This window comes from Sapajus apella, unplaced genomic scaffold (genome assembly GCF_009761245.1).
Source record: "Sapajus apella isolate SASKATOON/1434 unplaced genomic scaffold, GSC_monkey_1.0 scaffold6, whole genome shotgun sequence".
Taxonomy (NCBI): Eukaryota; Metazoa; Chordata; class Mammalia; order Primates; family Cebidae; genus Sapajus; species Sapajus apella.
In genome coordinates, this window is record NW_022436946.1 from 76,036,222 (window position 1) to 76,053,843 (window position 17,622).

The 17,622-nt window shown below is 34.0% G+C and overlaps 1 protein-coding gene across 47 annotated transcripts in view; it reads right to left on the reverse strand.

Moving 5' to 3' along the window:
• The window catches only part of RIMS1 (regulating synaptic membrane exocytosis 1), a 496,468-nt gene that overhangs the window by 170,595 nt on the left and 308,251 nt on the right, over positions 1-17,622 (reverse strand). For 4 of the 47 annotated variants that reach the window (XM_032275557.1, XM_032275553.1, XM_032275552.1 and 1 more), the window contains exon 1: positions 16,098-16,772. The exons of 23 other annotated variants lie outside the window; for them this stretch is intronic. In XM_032275557.1, the coding sequence (XP_032131448.1) occupies positions 16,098-16,197 (100 nt within the window). In that variant the 5' untranslated portion in view covers positions 16,198-16,772. Of the gene's footprint in view, positions 1-16,097; positions 16,841-17,622 lie in introns of those variants that run through there. 20 more of the 47 variants (XM_032275549.1, XM_032275556.1, XM_032275550.1 and 17 more) reach the window with 15 other exon arrangements.

The window sequence follows — 17,622 nt, forward strand, 5'->3', positions numbered from 1 at the left end:
AAAAAAAAAAAAAAAAAAAAAAAAAAGAAAGAAAAAGTATAACTCTTTGGGAGAGTTGCATATTACCTCTAACCATTAGGAGTTCGCTAGCCCTGTTGTTTTCTAAATGCATGTTAGAAATTTTATTTTGGATGGCAGCTATGTTTACCGCTAAAGATATTCAACAAAAGAGAAATACAAATCAAAACCACAATGAGATAGCACCTAATACCTGTTAGGATGGCCTATTATAATAATTTAAAAAGAAATCAGTGTTGATGAGAATGTGGAGAAATTCTGGAACCTTTCTACATGGCTGATGGGAATGTAATCAGTACAGTCATTATGGAAAACAGTATAGATGTTCCTCAAAAATTTTAAAATAGAACTACCATATGACCTGGCAATACCACTTCTTATCCAAAGGAATTGAGATCACAATCTCAAATATATGTCTGCATTACCATGTTCACTGCAGCACTATTCACTATAGCCAAGAGGTGGAAACAATGTCCATAAAGAATATGTGGTATATACATACAACACAGTATTTCTCAGCCTTGAAAAAGAAAATCCTGCCATTTTTGACAACATGGATGAAACTTGAGAACATTATGCTAAATGAGATAAGCCAGATAAGGACAGATACTACATAATACTACTTATATGAGGAATCTAAAATAGTCAAACTCATGGAAACAGAGAATGGTAGTTGCTAGCAGATGGGGAATGGGGAAACAGGGAGTGTATACTTTTCTGCAAACACATTAAGTTGTATACAATAAATATGCACAGTTTTTTGTATGTCAAATATATCTCAATAAAGTGTTGTGTTTTGTTTTGTTTTGTTTTTGAGACTCAGTCTCACTCTGTCGCTCTAACTGGAGTGCAGTGGCACAATCTTGGCTCACTGCAACTCTGCCTTGCGGGCTCAACTGAGTCTCCTGCCTCAGCATCCCAAGTAGCTGGAACTACAGGCGTGTTATGTACCACCATGCCTGGCTCATTTTTGTATTTTTAGTAGAGACAGGGATTCACCATGCTGGCCAGGCTGGTCTCGAACTCCTGACTTCGTGATCAGCCTGCCTTGGTCTCCCAAAGCGCTGGGATTACAGTTGTGAGCCATTGCACCCAGCCAATAAAGTGGTTTTTTAAAAAAGAAAAATGTTTCCCTTTTTAAGTTCCCCTTTGTTCATAATTGCACTCTGCTTCCATCCTAAAACCAAGAACATCCCTGTGTCTTTCTCTCTGATATGTAGCTTTCAAATTTCAAGTAAACTGAAGTATTAAGTTGATTCATGTAAATGTATCAATTATTTATTAAGTGATTGGTGTGACAAAAAAGGTTTTATTCAGAAATTATTAATACTCAATAAAATCTCCAGAGTTGAGCTACCCCAGAGTGATTAAATATTTGCTTGAAGCACTGTGGTGCCATCTTTATGTTTTAAAATTTTAGGACACAGGCAAGGAAACTCAGTAGCTGGTCCAAGAAAGGGAAACTTTATTAACATTTGACAGAGGCAATGCTTCTTCTGGTTGTATGTATTGCTGTTGAATTTGGGAGCAAATCTTTGGGATGCAAACACCACAATGACACAACTCTATGAAGCAGTTATATGGAACCCAGAATCAAAATTTCTGGCTGAAACATGTGCTCAGTCATTCAACTCAGCAGATAAATCTCATAAAATTCCCTCTTTCTTCTGAGGGTACAATGAGATCATGTGGATGAACTACTTTATAACTACAGAACACCACAGAAATGCACATTGTCAGAGTATAAAAATATATGCTTAAAAAATTTTGTATTTTTAATTATAAGCATTTCTGTCAATTCTAATAACATGTACAAATTAAGAAGGTACTTTTCTACCCAGCAGTTTACTTATTTGAAATCTTGAGTAATCACAAAACTTCATTGTATTTGAATTTCTCCATCAACATTATTATATGCTAATAATCATATTCATATAACACTTATAAAATCAGCGATTATGCAGTAAAAAGAACCTTGTACTCAGAGTTGGAGACTTGTGACTAATCCTAAATCTGCCATATTAGGTGCATTCTTCTCATCTCTATTAAGCTATTTTTCTTCTGCAAAATGAGAATAGTACCTTTCCTCACAAACATTTCGTGAGGATTAATTGAAATATGTCAGTATGGTGAATTGTAAAGGAGTTTAGAAATAGAACTTAATGTCTCCTTACATACTTAAGATGAGGAATATGAAATAATGGTGTTAGAGATCAAACTTACAGCTAATTAGTGATTGTAACCAAAATATACTTAATATCTGTAATCTTTGTAAAATATTCTTGAAACAGGCTTAGAAAAATGCTTAAGTCCTGTTGTTTATAAAAATTATTAAATGGCCAGATTATTCAAGAAATCCCTAACAATGTTTCCTTGAAGTCAGCTTGTACTATACCTTAAAAATTATTTAGTAGACATTAGTTGTAAATAATATTTATTTTCTAATATGTTATAAGCTTCCAAACTTTGTGTGATTCTTTAGTTTATATTCCTTTAAAAACTATCTAAACAATAACAGGATTGATGGTATTAAGAAAATAACTATTATAAGTTAAAACCCGAAATAGGGTCACCATAGTTAACGAGGCTTTGAGAAAACAAAGAAACCTTTGTCGGCTTTGAAAAGGGTAATAGATATTGAGAAATTAAAATAAATCCGAGATAGTAAATATCAGTCATCTGATTAATTCTTCCTAGTTTTAAAAATTATGTACATTTATATAAATTTAGATTTTTGAGACCACATGAAGCTTTGGGGTCCAGAAACATTCCCAAAACGCCACGATACTCAATGCCATTTTTTTTCTTACCTTTACATTGGCCTGGTGCTATAAGGCCTTAGAGAAATTTTATAAATTAAAATTCTAGAAAGCTTGAACAACAAACACACAAACACATACACACACATGCATGCACACACACCTTTGTGCTTAGAATTATACAATAAAGATGTGATCATGGTCTTCAAGAAATCTAGACCATACTGTGTTATCTGTATTAAATGTCAATGACAATGTATCAGAAGAAAAGTCCCCAAGGTCATTGATAATAGGCAAAATGCTTTCCGCATATAATAGTTTGGAAAAGAATAAATTTCATGTGTAAATATGACCTGAGGCCTAATAACTTAGAAATTTCTCCCCCAGAATCTAAATATAGAATAGTAAGGTAACCTGGATAACAAATCATGAAATTGTCAATCTTAGGGATACTTGTTTTTTCAATACAATGATTCTTCATAAATAGTAATTTGGGAAGTGCTGTACAGCAGAGGGGAATATTTCACTGCAACTTTCCAACTGACCAGGCTTCCACATTGACACTGAGTATTCCATTCACGTGGGAGAACAGGTTGTCATGTGCAAAGTCTCGGAATAACCAGCCAGGAAACCCTGTGGAAAAAATTGGGGTTTATTTGTTTTCATTGTTTGGGGACTGGATGTTAACCATAGGTTTAAGAAATTGTTGTGCTGGGCAAGTTCACAGCAGAGACATTACAAGAACAAACTCTACATATAAATATCTTTGATAAAGGAAAATGTTAGTCCTTATCCAGACACAGGCAACACTAGCAAAACAGCATTAAGTTGAAATAATATTCTGAATGGTAACTCGATTTTTACCTGCCTCTATATCCTAAAGAGAAAAAAAAAAGTAAAGATGGATACATGCTTTTAGTGATATAAATGAGAATAGTAAAATGAAAATAAAGATGGATTTTAAGGCTATACAGAACAAAACAGAAGTACTTATATAGCACTGATATTTCTTATTTAAAAATAGACAATCCACAAAAAAGTAGAAAAGTTTATACTCTAGCATATAGTGGGTAATATAAACATGTTTTGACACCAGAGATCCCTCAAGTGACTATAAATAGTTTGTTTTTGCCTTTCTTTTCTATTTATTCTATTTATTTTTTGGTTTGTCTTTGTTTTTATTTTGGCTATGCAAACAAATAATTTATAGATATAGGACTTTATTTTTAAGTTGGAAATTCTTTAACTGGCAATGGAAAATCACCAGGCACAGAGATTTGGAGAACATTTTACTTTATGCCTCAGCACCGTTTTAATATGGCTACCTAGAAGAAAACTTCTAGGTAGCCATATTAATAAACCTCCAAAATTATAGCCATAGGAAATGAGGTTGCAAAACACTATAGTCACTGGTCTAACGATCTGACTCCATGCAAAAGTGGTCAAGCTTTATAAAGTCATGAGTCACGTTCTTTCAACTGTACTCCAACTCCATGTGACAGAAGTAAATAATTTAATAAGATAAACCACAAAAAGAAATGAGGATAAGGAAGCAATATCAACAAATACATATGATTTTGTACACATTTTTTATTAAAAGGCAAACTAAGTTCATGTTGGTCAAAAATTAACTTACTGACTCAAGAAAGGAATTATCTTCCAGAGTCCCTAAATATTTGAGTGAATAAACAGTTCTAAATCTATATTCCCAATATAATCATTTAAAAATATCTTCATGTTAGAACTGTCTGTTACTTTAAAAAATAAGGAAGCCTCACTGACCTGACTAAAATTTTTCAACATTGGTTTCTTGGCTTTGTCACAGGTGCACGAGAATCCAATTCCCAGCTTGCCTGACTGTTTAAATGCCTGACTTCACAATCACTAGTTGAATGGACTACTCACAAGTACACTTTAGAGAGTGTATGCTTGAAGATACTGTCCTACAATATTTTTGAAATGTTTAAAACAAAGCAACAGTATATACAGAGTCTTTGTGAGGGCTATGTGTTAAATCAAATTATATTTTCTAAAACAAAACTACAAATTAATTCACACCATCAAACAACCATGCACCAGGAACACACTATATTTCTAGACAGTACCCCTCCCCTCACTGTCCCTACAATTCCTCTTATTGTATTGTCCTTTCACATTACTACATTAGGGTGTTTACTATATGGAGCGCATGGTGATGATGATTCTCATATTATATGGATCATTCTGCTTCTGCTGCTGCTGCTGCTGATTTTCTCTATGAAATAACAGAAAAGAAACTTCCCTTTGGTGTCGGTATCAGGAATAATTAGTGTGCACTTATGCAACCAGTTTATTTTTATGTTACAGATGTCATTCATTTGTAATGAGTGACATTTTTTTGTGTTGGGATATTTGTGATTAAATATGTAGCCTAATTTTCTAACCTTATTTTCCCTTACTGATCTTTTTCATTTGTTTTAAATTTATTTCACATGGCTACATTTTTATATTTTTGTAGCTATCGTAAATCACTTTGGGTATTAAAATAGGTTTCAAAATGGTATTAACATAGGAATTAAATTCAGGTTAAATGAATATCTGTACAATATAATTTAGTATATGTATTCTAACTCTATTTTCATTAAAATGCAGTTTTCCCTCCATCAAACTCAAAATAATTTTGATTCAATGGAAAACAGCAAAATGGAACTGATGTTCAGGTATTAGTTTACAATAAATAGAAAATTATCTTAAGTTATTTGAGAGTCTTGCCAAAGGATGGGAAGTAAGTCAAAAGGGCTTCTCATCTGGCAAAAAGCAAAAAAAAAAAAAAAAATTTGAGCTCCTAGACTTTATTCCTAGAAAAATCCACCTGGTCCTCACTCATAACTTTACAGTCACAATAATACAAGAGTTTCTTTGGTATTTAATCCTTCAAAACCATTAGAGATGCACAATGTAAAATGGAAAATGGTTTGTTCAAACAAGCATTGACAGCAATAATTATTCACAATAAAGGGGACACGGAAACCTAAACAAAAAAAGCAGATACACAAAAACAAATGAATCAGCTAAGACTCTATGTGTCCTCAACACTGTGATAGTGTGTGCAGCTCTATGAACATAACTGTGTCAAAGAGTAGCATAACTGGATGAACAGATATGTATAAACACAACTGGATTAAAGGGCAACACACTGATGCTAAAACAATATCCATTAGGCAAGAACTGGAAAAATCATAGCATGTAAATTTTTATAAAAACAAGGATAAAATTCCTTTATAGCCTTCCTAATTTAAGGGGGAAAAAAGATGGTAAATTATAATTCTGATGAAAAAATTTTTAATTAAAACCATGTAAACAAATAGCAATAACCCTAACAATAAGCTGATTGACAAATATTTAGCACATCGAAAACCTCAGCTCTCAAAATGAAGAATGTGAAGTTAGCTGTTACAATTAAGTCATTATTCATCAACGCAAAAAATAAAAGCAGACACATGTGGCAACTGTTTATTAAATATTGCTTCAGATTGATCATGAATTTAATTTAAAGATTAAGTATACTGTAAATAACTCTTATGCCTTTGCATGTTCTATTTCCTGATATTTTTTGAGAGCAGTACCAAAAAAATGTAAAAGATCAAGTGCTCTTTGCATAATGTTCCCCACACAGAGTATCTGAATTGCCTGTTAAAGATTCTTAACTGGCTGGGCACAGTGGCTCACTCTGTAATCCCAGAACTTTTGGAGGCCCAGGACGAGATGGGTGGATCAAGAGATAAGGAGTTCACGACCAGCCTGGCCAAGACAGTGAAACCCTGTCTCTACTAAAAATACAAACATTAGCTAGGCATGGTGGCGGGCGCCTGCAATCCCAGCTACCCGGGAGGCTGAGCCAGAGAATTGTTTGAACTCAGGAAGCGGAGGTTGCAGTGAGCCGAGATCGCGCCATTGTACTCCAGCCTGGGCAACAGAGTGAGACTCTGTTTCAAAAAAAAAAAAAAAAGATTCTTAACTAAAATCAATGTCTCTTAAGTAAGAGCAATGCAAGTGAACAAAACTATCTTTTTAGAGAATTATGCAATTGAATTAAATTGTGAAATTAAGAGATATTTGTTGAAAAATTAAAATTGCATACCATTAGCACTGATAAACTCTAAAACATTAAATCTGAAAATTAAAATTACCATCTGAAAGATTACATTTATAAAAAAATTAAATTGAATTTCAGTAATGTTAAAAAGCCAATTTTTCATATTTTATAATTTCTTATAAATTCATAACAAAACATTCCCAACTGATATATAAGGTGATGTCACTCACGAAGACAGTAAATATCTTTAACTCAGTTTTCTCAGTAGAAATGAGCACATTTAAGATTAACCTAATAATGTCACCAATCTTAACAATATAAAATCATTCTATTTCACCTAATTTCTATACAAACCAACCCAAATGTTAACTAAAATGTCTTACTGATTACAGCAGGATTAAGCTGGAGAAATACAGAATTCATTAGAAATAGCAAATTATAGTAATTACAATAATCCCAATATTAAGAAAAATAATCATAGCTTAATTTTATCTTTTATAAAACATTATGTTATATACTGGTATAATATAAATAAAATTAAAGGCTGATCTCCATTTTAAAATAGCCAGTCAATAGCACCTCCTAAACTCAACCTCAGTTTCTTTTTAACTGGCAAGACAATAAGTAGCATTCACCTTTAGAAATAAAATGTTTATTATTCATGTTTGAGATATATTTGTAAATAATTTATATTAAGGAAATTGTTGCAACTGTATTCTAATGGCTCAGTTTTCAAATGAGAAACTCATTATTACCCTAGGCTAGCTATTGTGCATCATTTACAGTTGAAAGGGACTAAAAACACTGAAAAACAACAACTTATTGGCCTTTATAATTTCCATTATTACCAAGAAGCTCTTTGGTTGTATTTGTTTTTCAAAGTGATGTACTAATAGTTTTAATAATAAAAAAAAAATTACACAGACATACACATACACACACACACACACACACACAAACACACATATCTTTGGGCCTACCAAAATATCTGACATAATTATCATTGCATCACATTTTAGATCACACATATGGATATGTACTTAGCTCACAAGTATGCAAACTGTATCTACTGCAATTTAGCTTTGTTAAACCAGCCAGGAAAACTGTGGAGAATAAAGATATTATGTTTAAAGACTCTATACAGCAAACTCAAGAAGGACAGCTTCAAGCAAAAACTTCAGAAAGATTGTTTTCATTACAAACCACATGTTTCTTACCAATACTCAGAGGGGGCTTCAGGTTAAATAGATGTTTTAGAGGCCCTTATTCTGTGCTTAATTTTTCCATCTATTTTATGCCTTAATTGCATAGCTCTGCTTACAGTAAAATCTCATAGACTATAACAAACCTTACATAGAGATCTCTGTAACTAAATGTCTGCCTAAACAAGACTAGCCCATGAAATCAGAAAATCACAACATATTTGTCAAATAAGCCTCTTGACAAAAGAAACCTGATCTCTGTCAAGCCATTCTAAACAGAAACAAGCTCAATGAATTTGCAGTCAGTCATTCCCAATGTTTGCTTATGCTAATGATCTGTCTAATCCTCACATACTTATCATTGGAAGATTTAAATTTTGGGTGCATTTTTTATTATATAAAATGCCAGAGCCCATGAAACAGCAAATAGTAATTAAGGGGTTTTTGTTTGTTTGTTTGTTTGTTTAGTAAGAACAATTTGCATCTGGTCTTGGGTTTCACTAACCATAGATGAGAAGTGGTATACCTTTGTGTAGGCAGGACTTTTTCTACCACTGAATGTCAAGTACTTTTTTTTTGTCATGACTTTTAAAGAAAGGATTATAAACCTGAGGTATCCAAGCCCTTTTTCATGGTCCATAATTATATTTAGGGGTTACATGCACTCTTTAAAATTGTAAGTAAAATTTTGTGTGCAAAAGTATTTTTCCCAAGAGTCCATTGCTCCTTTATTTCTCTGAAAGATCTCTGATCTTTCTCCAAATTAAGAACAAATGATTAAAGGGACTAAATGAATGAGTGACTCAGAGTAGGAAATTATGATATGGACTTGTTGCTTTACCTTTAGGTCCCAGAATTATCCTCTCTTGCAGGTCCTCAGCCTCAGCAATATGCTTTCATTAAGATCCCTATTTAAGCCAGGCACTTAGGAAATCAAGAAACCATACTCAGAGAAAATGAGCTTTGTGAATACATATAGAGAGCAAGGGAATTCGCCTCAAAAAGCACTTTCATGACCTATCAAGACTCTAATGAATTATATTTTTTAAAAGCCTTTAACATAGTAGAGGCAAGAGAAATACTACACACAAGCGTACTAACATCTCTTCTCTGGTGAATACATTAGATAATTTTAGAGATATATGCTAAATAGGAAAATATAGAAAATATAACAAACTTTATATAATCTAAGTAAGTGATTACAAAACATAACCCTGAAATAAAAGTAAGAAAAAAAAGTGGGTAAAAAATTTGTTTCAATTTAAATCTACTCAGGAGAACAAGTTTCAAGGGCTAAGCATTCTCTAAAAACAACAAACACTGCAAAGCTAACAGCCTCTTGTAGCAACAATAACCAAAACCCTCAAAGCTATTTGTAAGTCTAAAATATATGACAGATGTTATAGTATTAAAATACGTTTGTTAAAACTCACCAGTCTTTATATCAATATGGCCCCCTTTCTGAAGTCAGTTTTGAAATTTGTTCAATGTTTACAGTTCATCATAATAAAAATTTATTTTCCAGACATTCAAGACTCATAGGAGTCATATGAAACCTTCTCTAAAACAACTTATTTAAATTATGCAATCAAGATTTTCGGTTACATTTTTGCAAGTAACTGACCAACTCCTTATATGATTAGGATGATTATCTTCTTAAAGACAAAAGACTGGCCTACCTGAAGCAGGTTATATAAAATGTAAACCCATTTAATTAGCCTACAACTTACAGGCACGATGTTAATCATTTTTAAGTTTTCCTGACAATGATTATCATAGTATAAAATAAGTACTAATTCTTTCATTAATTTATCTTCTTTCATAAGTTGGTATGCTTCTTCCCAATGTCCCTAGTCTTAGAAAATCGAGAATGGCAACCATTTGTTTTACTTATTAAAAGTGTTTATATGGATGACCTGGGGAAGGGTGGGGGAGAATATATATTTGCTGCTTACTAAGATTAATTTTTGTTTTTGTTTTCCAAATGACTTCATTTCTCTAACAGAGCTCTTCCCAGGAACATTCACAGGTAATACTTCAAAATGAAAATATTTTATTCTCCTTGAAGATCTTCCTAGCTATGCACTAATAAATAATAGCACCCCATAAAATCAGAAAGTTGGAAGAGACTTGAGCAGATAACCTTCTATGGAATGCATAATCACTTTACTAATAAAGTTATTACCCTCATAAATATATGTGTAGAGACTATAATTCAGACTGGTTCCTTGGAAGTAGATGGAAAAATCAATCACATTGTTTTTCTTTTTCTTTCATCTCTCATGTGTATATGTATGGGAGCAAGAACCATCACTGCCTTAGCCTTCCTCTCATAATGGTGGGTGTCTATTATTAAGAAGTACCAGAAAGTGTCAATATGAACACAAGATTCATGATCATTATAAACTGGCAATTATTAGCCACTCTGTAAGCACACTGTTCAATTTACAATAAAATCCTTCCATTCTCATTAAAGAATATATTTAATTAGTCTAGACTCAAAAACGTTAACTAGTATTTGATAGGCAGCAATCTGATTCATACTTTAGCAAGTGGAAGTTGGCTATTTCTTTTCCAGTTGCCTCTGATCCTTTGGATTTTGTGCTTGCCCTCAGCAGAAAGTGGACTTCTTGAAAAACATTTGCTGAGAAAAGACGGCAGGAGCTCTCTTCGGCTGCCCTCAGCAATACACAGGGAACCTGAGGAGGAGCAAGGGAGCAGTGAGGAGAGCCCTTGTCCCTGGCAGACTTTCAGAGAGTCCCAGTGCCTCTCTGCATCCAGGTCCTCATCAGGCTGCAGCACAAGTGATACCTCTTTCTTCTCCCAAGGAGTGCAGTCTTAACAGCAGGTGCCCCCGGGACATCTCAAACTTAATGCCTGTTTAGCAAAATAGTGACAAGAAACCAAGAGATTTACCAGCTTAATTTAAAAGAGGCGTTTCTCTTAAAAAAGAAAAGAAAAGAAAGCCTTGGTAGCTAAAACACTACAAATAAAAGCAGGAAAAAAAACAGTTGTATTTACCCCCTGTATTAGGAAAAGTGCACGCCTTTAAAAAAAAATTAACAATTGTGTCTTCTTCCACATGAAAATCGCCAATAGATGATACTGAGCACCTGAAAAATGTTGTGCCATTCCTATAGAGAATAACAGGATAGTCTTTTTCCAAACTGGCAGAAGGGAAACCAGGGCCAGAAGAGGTTGGCCACTAGTTACTCTTTATCCCAAGGTCACAGACCTAAATCTCTGATGCAAAAGACTACACACTTCTCTTTCCTCCCTTATGTCTTGGGCTCTCTGTTCCCCTCATCTAATAGTTTTCCCTTTAGTCCACAGCTTAACATCACCGAAAACACATGTATTTCCATGAATCTGTTCTATAATCAGGACTGTCAATTAGGAGAAACCAAGCCTTGTCAGCCTTTTTTTTTCTAAACACTTGAAAACAACAATCTATATATATTTATATTTTTGTATTTTCAAGAATATTAAGATCTGACGTTTTCTAATTTTAGTGAAAGTCACTAAATAGGAAAAGCAAACTCTGATCCATTAGAGAAGAAAAATGTATACTTTCTGAATTAATTGTATATTTTATATACATATATCTCAAGTTGAGACTTAAATGTAATACTGCAATGTATATAATTTAATATGCACTTCAGATATATATTTAAAACATAAAAATCACTTCATGTAATACAAGTAATCATTATTGCATCCTAAAGTAACTTGCTATATAAAGCAAACATCCTTATTCTCTAATGATATAATCTAAACAAAACATTTTAATATCTTACTCTTTTGGATAATTAAACAATAAATTCCATTAACTTTATATTTATTCATAGATTAATATAATTTCATTTACCTGTTCCTGAGTGCAACGTATGAAGTAGTAGAAACTGCAGAAACCCAGCAAACATAACAGCAGCATCGGAATGGTTAAATACATGCCACTGGCATCAAATCACCAAATCTCTGCTAACAACAGCAGCAAATGCACAACACAATTTAAAAAGCCACCAAAATACAAAATTTTAAATAAAACTCCTTGTGGTCCTTGCATTCTAAATCAAAGCCAAAAAAACCTGCAGTGTCCAACATTATACAACAGGGACACTAACCAAGGCCATAAGTGCTGCTGTCATCAAAACAGATCTCTGCAGTGTACAGATTCTCATTGATTACAGCATTAATCTATAGTGGTCCGTGCTGTACTAAAGTGGTTCCCAGTGTAGCAAACACCAAAGCTCTTCTAGCTCTGCAGTTAACCATTTCCTAAAACAATGCACAAAAGCTGCTGCTTTCCTGCAGCCAGAGAGATGAAACGCTGTGGTCCTTAAAGCTAACACAGAAGAAAACACTCAGGCAAATATTCAGGAGCTCATCTTGTACCCACTGACATTCATGTGATATCCATGGGCCAAGATGACAAGGTTGAGCCGATGCCTGACTGTCAGACCATAGAACACTCACCTGAAATGATTTGGTCCCATTACCAATCACTGGCAATGGTCCTGCCAAGCCCTGTGTAACAGATCATTTCCTCTGCAGTTTCCCTAACTGAGGAATTTTAGCCCAATGACAACTGGCACCAGAAAGCATAAACCAAAAGTATACAATTGATTCTTGAGAACACAGGCAAAATTGCTTCTTCAGCCTGTTCTGGGATAGCCAGCCTAGTGGTAATGGTGGCTCATCTCCAGAGGGCAAAAGGACAACCTAAAATAGGTTTTGCCAGGGAGTTGGGGACAGGAGAAGGTGGGTCATATTTCTGACATTTTTAAAGATCCATGTTTTTGATGACTGTAGATGCGTAATTCATAAAACAATAGATTTTTTTCTCACTGAGACAGAATAGTTATCATCTCATTGAGTCACCTACATTTACTTCATCCACCCATATTTTGTGCTACAGAACAATAGCAACAATAACAACAAAATCAGTTGATTTGAAATTATGTTACTCTCTCAATTACCTTTTTATTGTAGTACAACATTCAGATTTCAGAAAGAGCAATGAACAATGATACACTTCTCTAATCCACTAGGGATTATTTGCTGAAAAACAGAGGTGGACTGCTTCTAGTTTGTTTTAGAAAATGAAATGGTCGGCCGGGCGCAGTGGCTCAATCCTATAATCCCAGCACTTTGGGAGGCCGAGGCGGGTGGATCACGAGGTCAAGAGATCGAGACCATCCTGGTCAACATGGTGAAACCCCGTCTCTACTAAAAATACAAAAAAAAAAAAAAAACATTAGCTGGGCATGGTGGCACGTGCCTGTAATTCCAGCTACTGAGGAGGTTGAGGCATGAGAATTGCCTGAACCCAGGAGGCGGAGGTTGCGGTGAGCCGAGATCGCGCCATTGCACTCCAGCCTGGGTAACAAGAGTGAAACTCCGTCTCAAAAAAAAAAAAAAAAAAAAAAAGAAAATGAAATGGTCAAGTGATAATAGAGAATTAGGAACCTCTTTCATTTACTTAAAACAAACGTGCTGTGTTTACTTAAATTACATGTACTTGTCAAAAATAATTATCTCATGAGAAAAAAAAATTAATACTGAGCCATGGACCATCTCATTACTAAAATAACTGCAAAATGTCAGCCTCAAATGAAATGACTAATTTGAATAATTTTTCTCTCTTAAAAGAACATATTTACATTCTCATTCAGAATCTGTAGTATTTTCTTTTCCCAAACTTCCGCCTGTGCTTAAAACTGGCTGTACTCAAAACTAGACCAAGTTATTGCTGAAAAAAGCAAAAGGGAAATAAACTGAATGCTTATTAAGTGCCAAATATTATACTGTCTATTAATTTTATTTAGTTCATTTACTTCTCATGAAAAATTTATTTCTCATGGAAAATCAATAATATTTATCCCATATTAGAGATGGGGCTTAGAAAAGCTAATTAACTTGCCAGAAGTCACATGATTTGTAAGTAGCAGAGTTGAGATTTGAACTTGGCTTTGTTTTGAAAGCCATGCATGAGCTTTTCACTACGCCATGGTAGTTAGGAATTACTGCAATTATTTTGGTGAATTACCTCAAAGTTATGCCAGTTTTTGTGAAAGTACTCATGACTTATTGGTGGTGCAGCGGCACCAATAATGATACACTTCTATTTCTCATGCTTGGAGCTGGTGAGGATTTTTTTGGAGCAGCTAATGGAGCTGAAGTCTTATACTTGCTGAACTTAAGCTTCTTCCATTATGATATGGTCATTAAGAAGACATACAGAGGCATGGTCTAGAGATAGACTTGCTGGCCAAGCAAGTATACAGAAGAGAACCAGTAGAAAGGGGATCAAAACTTTCAACAACCAATATACTCATTTTGTCTGATTGAAATCACAACCATATAATTTCCTTTGACTAGAATTTAAGATGCATGAATCAGGCCAGGCACAGTGGCTCACGCCTGTAATACTAGCAATTTGGGAGGCTGAGGCGGATGGATCACCTGAGGTCAGAAGTTCGAGACCAGCCTGGCCAACATGGTGAAACCCCATCTCTACTAAAAGTACAAAAAATTAGTTGAGTGTGGTGGCACATGCCTGTAGTCCCAGCTACTTGACAGGCTGAGGCAGGAGAATCACTTGAACCCATGAGGCAGAGGTTGCAGTGAGCCAAGATCGCGCCAGCCACTGAACTACAGCCTGGGTGACAGAGTGAGATTCTATCTCCAAAAAAAGCATGAATCATATAAGCCTATGCAGGCTCAAGTCAACTGAAATAAAATATTTTAATATACTGCATGTGTCTATTATTGTGCTTGAGTTTTTAGATTTTTAAAAAATATTTATTTCTCCATTTCTAATTCTTTTCTCTTGTTTATTATCCAGTATGGGTTTATTTCAAATTATAAAATCATTTTGAATGTCATTAATCTAATATTTGTCCCTCATTCCATCTCTTGAATTTATATTAATTTAGTGTAATTACCTTGAGTTCCCTAAAGTGCCTTGATAAAAGAAAATTTATCAAACGGTAACAAATTGCATTTCTAACAGAAAATACTTAACCAAACAGGGTTTATTAAGTTAAGTAGTGTTCATGGCTTTCAAAATTACAGAATCAAAGCAGAGAATCAATATTAGAAGAGATTAATGTTGATCTTATTCTAAAATATCCTAACTCATTTCTGGGTACCACATACTATGAGATTTCATGCACAGTAACAAGTGTTATTCACTGGAGCCACTGTCTATGTAAAAGTAGAAAAAATCCTTCTATTTTCATTTTATAAATTCCAAAATTTATGTTAACAATATTTACTCATTTAAAACATTTCTACAACACCTTTATCTTGAGTCATATATGTCCTTCTTCTGGATTATATATTTCACATCCTCATACTTAGTTGTGATTCCACAGCTATATCAAAGACCAGAAAACTGATTTCTCTTGGGAAAGAACACATAAAACCAAACATCAATTGCAATTTTGAGCTTCCTTCACATATTCCATTTAACCTTGTGCTATTGTAGTTTAGGTCAAGGCCTGCATTTGTGAAAGGTTTTGGTTCTTTCACAAGAACCCAGGAACCATTATTTTGAAAAAGTGACGCAAACTTCCTATTTTTGAATTGACATTCCATTAATGATGACTGCAATTTGTCATGTATTTCTCACTCTTTTTGTTAGTATGAGATAGTAAAGAATGGAACACATTGATAGAAAAGAAAACCCATGCATAATTAAGCAACATGCTATTTTTTTCTGTTATTTTCACAGAACATTGACTTTCTAATCTTCAAACCTTTCTTGACGTGGTTATTACAGAGGAATAAATCATAAATACAATTAATCATCTTAAAATCTTTAGGGCTATAGTATAAACCCTATAATCTCATTTCAGAGAAACAGATTAAAGATAAAGTTGACAACTGGAAACTTTATTCAATTAAGAACACTGTGCACCTGATACACGCAGAAGAGAAATATTTTGACTGAAAACTAGATACAGAGGGAGTGTTAAATACAGATTTGTGTACATCTGGGAAAAAAATGAAGTGGGATTACCGTTATTTATTGCTTACCAGCAACTGCTCGTCGAGCCTCAATTGTTCCCTCTTCGGACTCAACAGACCTCACTTCTTCCCACCCTTCTGAAGAGACATGAATCCCAGGTGCACACATGACAGCAACAGCAACCGTGCAAATAAATCCAGCTTGGGAGATTTAAGCCTTGCTGTTTAAACCACTCTCTGCTGCTCAAGGTCTTATCTAAGAAGAGTGTGAAGTGCCTCCTTTATCACTCTGCTTATATCACTGAACAACAGGACCAGCAGAAAATGGAAACTGAATAAAACATTGGTGTGAGAACAAGAAAGTCTCCTTGCATGACTGACTCAGGTCATTGCAGGCACTGTGCAGTTACCCAAAGGACTGCTTGGATAAAATACTATAGACAAGCTTCGGTGGGCCTGGTGGTGTGGGGACTGGTAGCATTTACTGAGGAGAAGCATATTGGCATCTCTGTTGGGTTTTAACCAGATCCACAGGATTCAGGAAATAAGCTCTCTGCCAGATGACACTATGCTCCTAGCCATTCCTTCTGTTTACTTATCGCCCAAATTACTCTAACTAGTGTCCTTTGTCCCGCTGTGAGCTTATTTGTGGAGAAGGCTAAATAAAGGATTTTTATGACAACTAAATGGCCATTGGCCCATGGAATGATTTCTTAAAACATAAGTCTTCTGCTTTTGTTCAATACTATTAAAATTAATCAAATGGGAGCACTTATTATTGTATCTTTGATTTATGAAGGAAAACACATTTTTGTTTCTTCCTGATGAAATATTTGAAATTAGGCTGTATTTTTAACTGTTATATACTCTTTATATAGTACTTACCTCTTATTACATAAACTTTTTAAGATAGGTTCCCTCTTCCTATTGTTTTATTTTCTATCAGATGCAAATACATGTATATATGAATGTATTATATATTATATATATATATATTCCTACTATATGTGACATGGTACATTAATACACATTTATAAAATATGAAGAACTGTACCTTCTGATAAAGGAGATGTACATTCCTACTTTATGAAAAAAATTATATATTTATATCTACCTTAACTGTAGTCTTTTCACTAAAACAAACAAGCACATGTAATTTTAATTTAAGCATATTTTCCAGCAGGTAATTATTAACTTTTTGAATTTCAATACAGGAAATGTTGTAAATAGCAAAAATAACACAATCACCTTGCATTTGCATATATTTCATACTTCCTAATATTCATGTGCTTCAAAATGAATCTGAGAGGTAACAAAGATAGATAGCATTAACAAGAGAATCAACCATGTGGAGAAACAGACATGGAGTATATACTAAGACTGGTTTACCCTGGAAATGAAAGTCCTAAGTCACTAACCTAAGGCTTCTACTTCACCAAACATTCATTTTCAAGTTAAACTTTGGTACTGATATGACAGCCAGAAAGTACATATAAAAACCTATTATAATCAAATACTAATATTTTTAATGATGAAATATTAATCACTTACAATACCTTAGAAATTCCTTTTTATTCCTCCACAGTCCTATTAA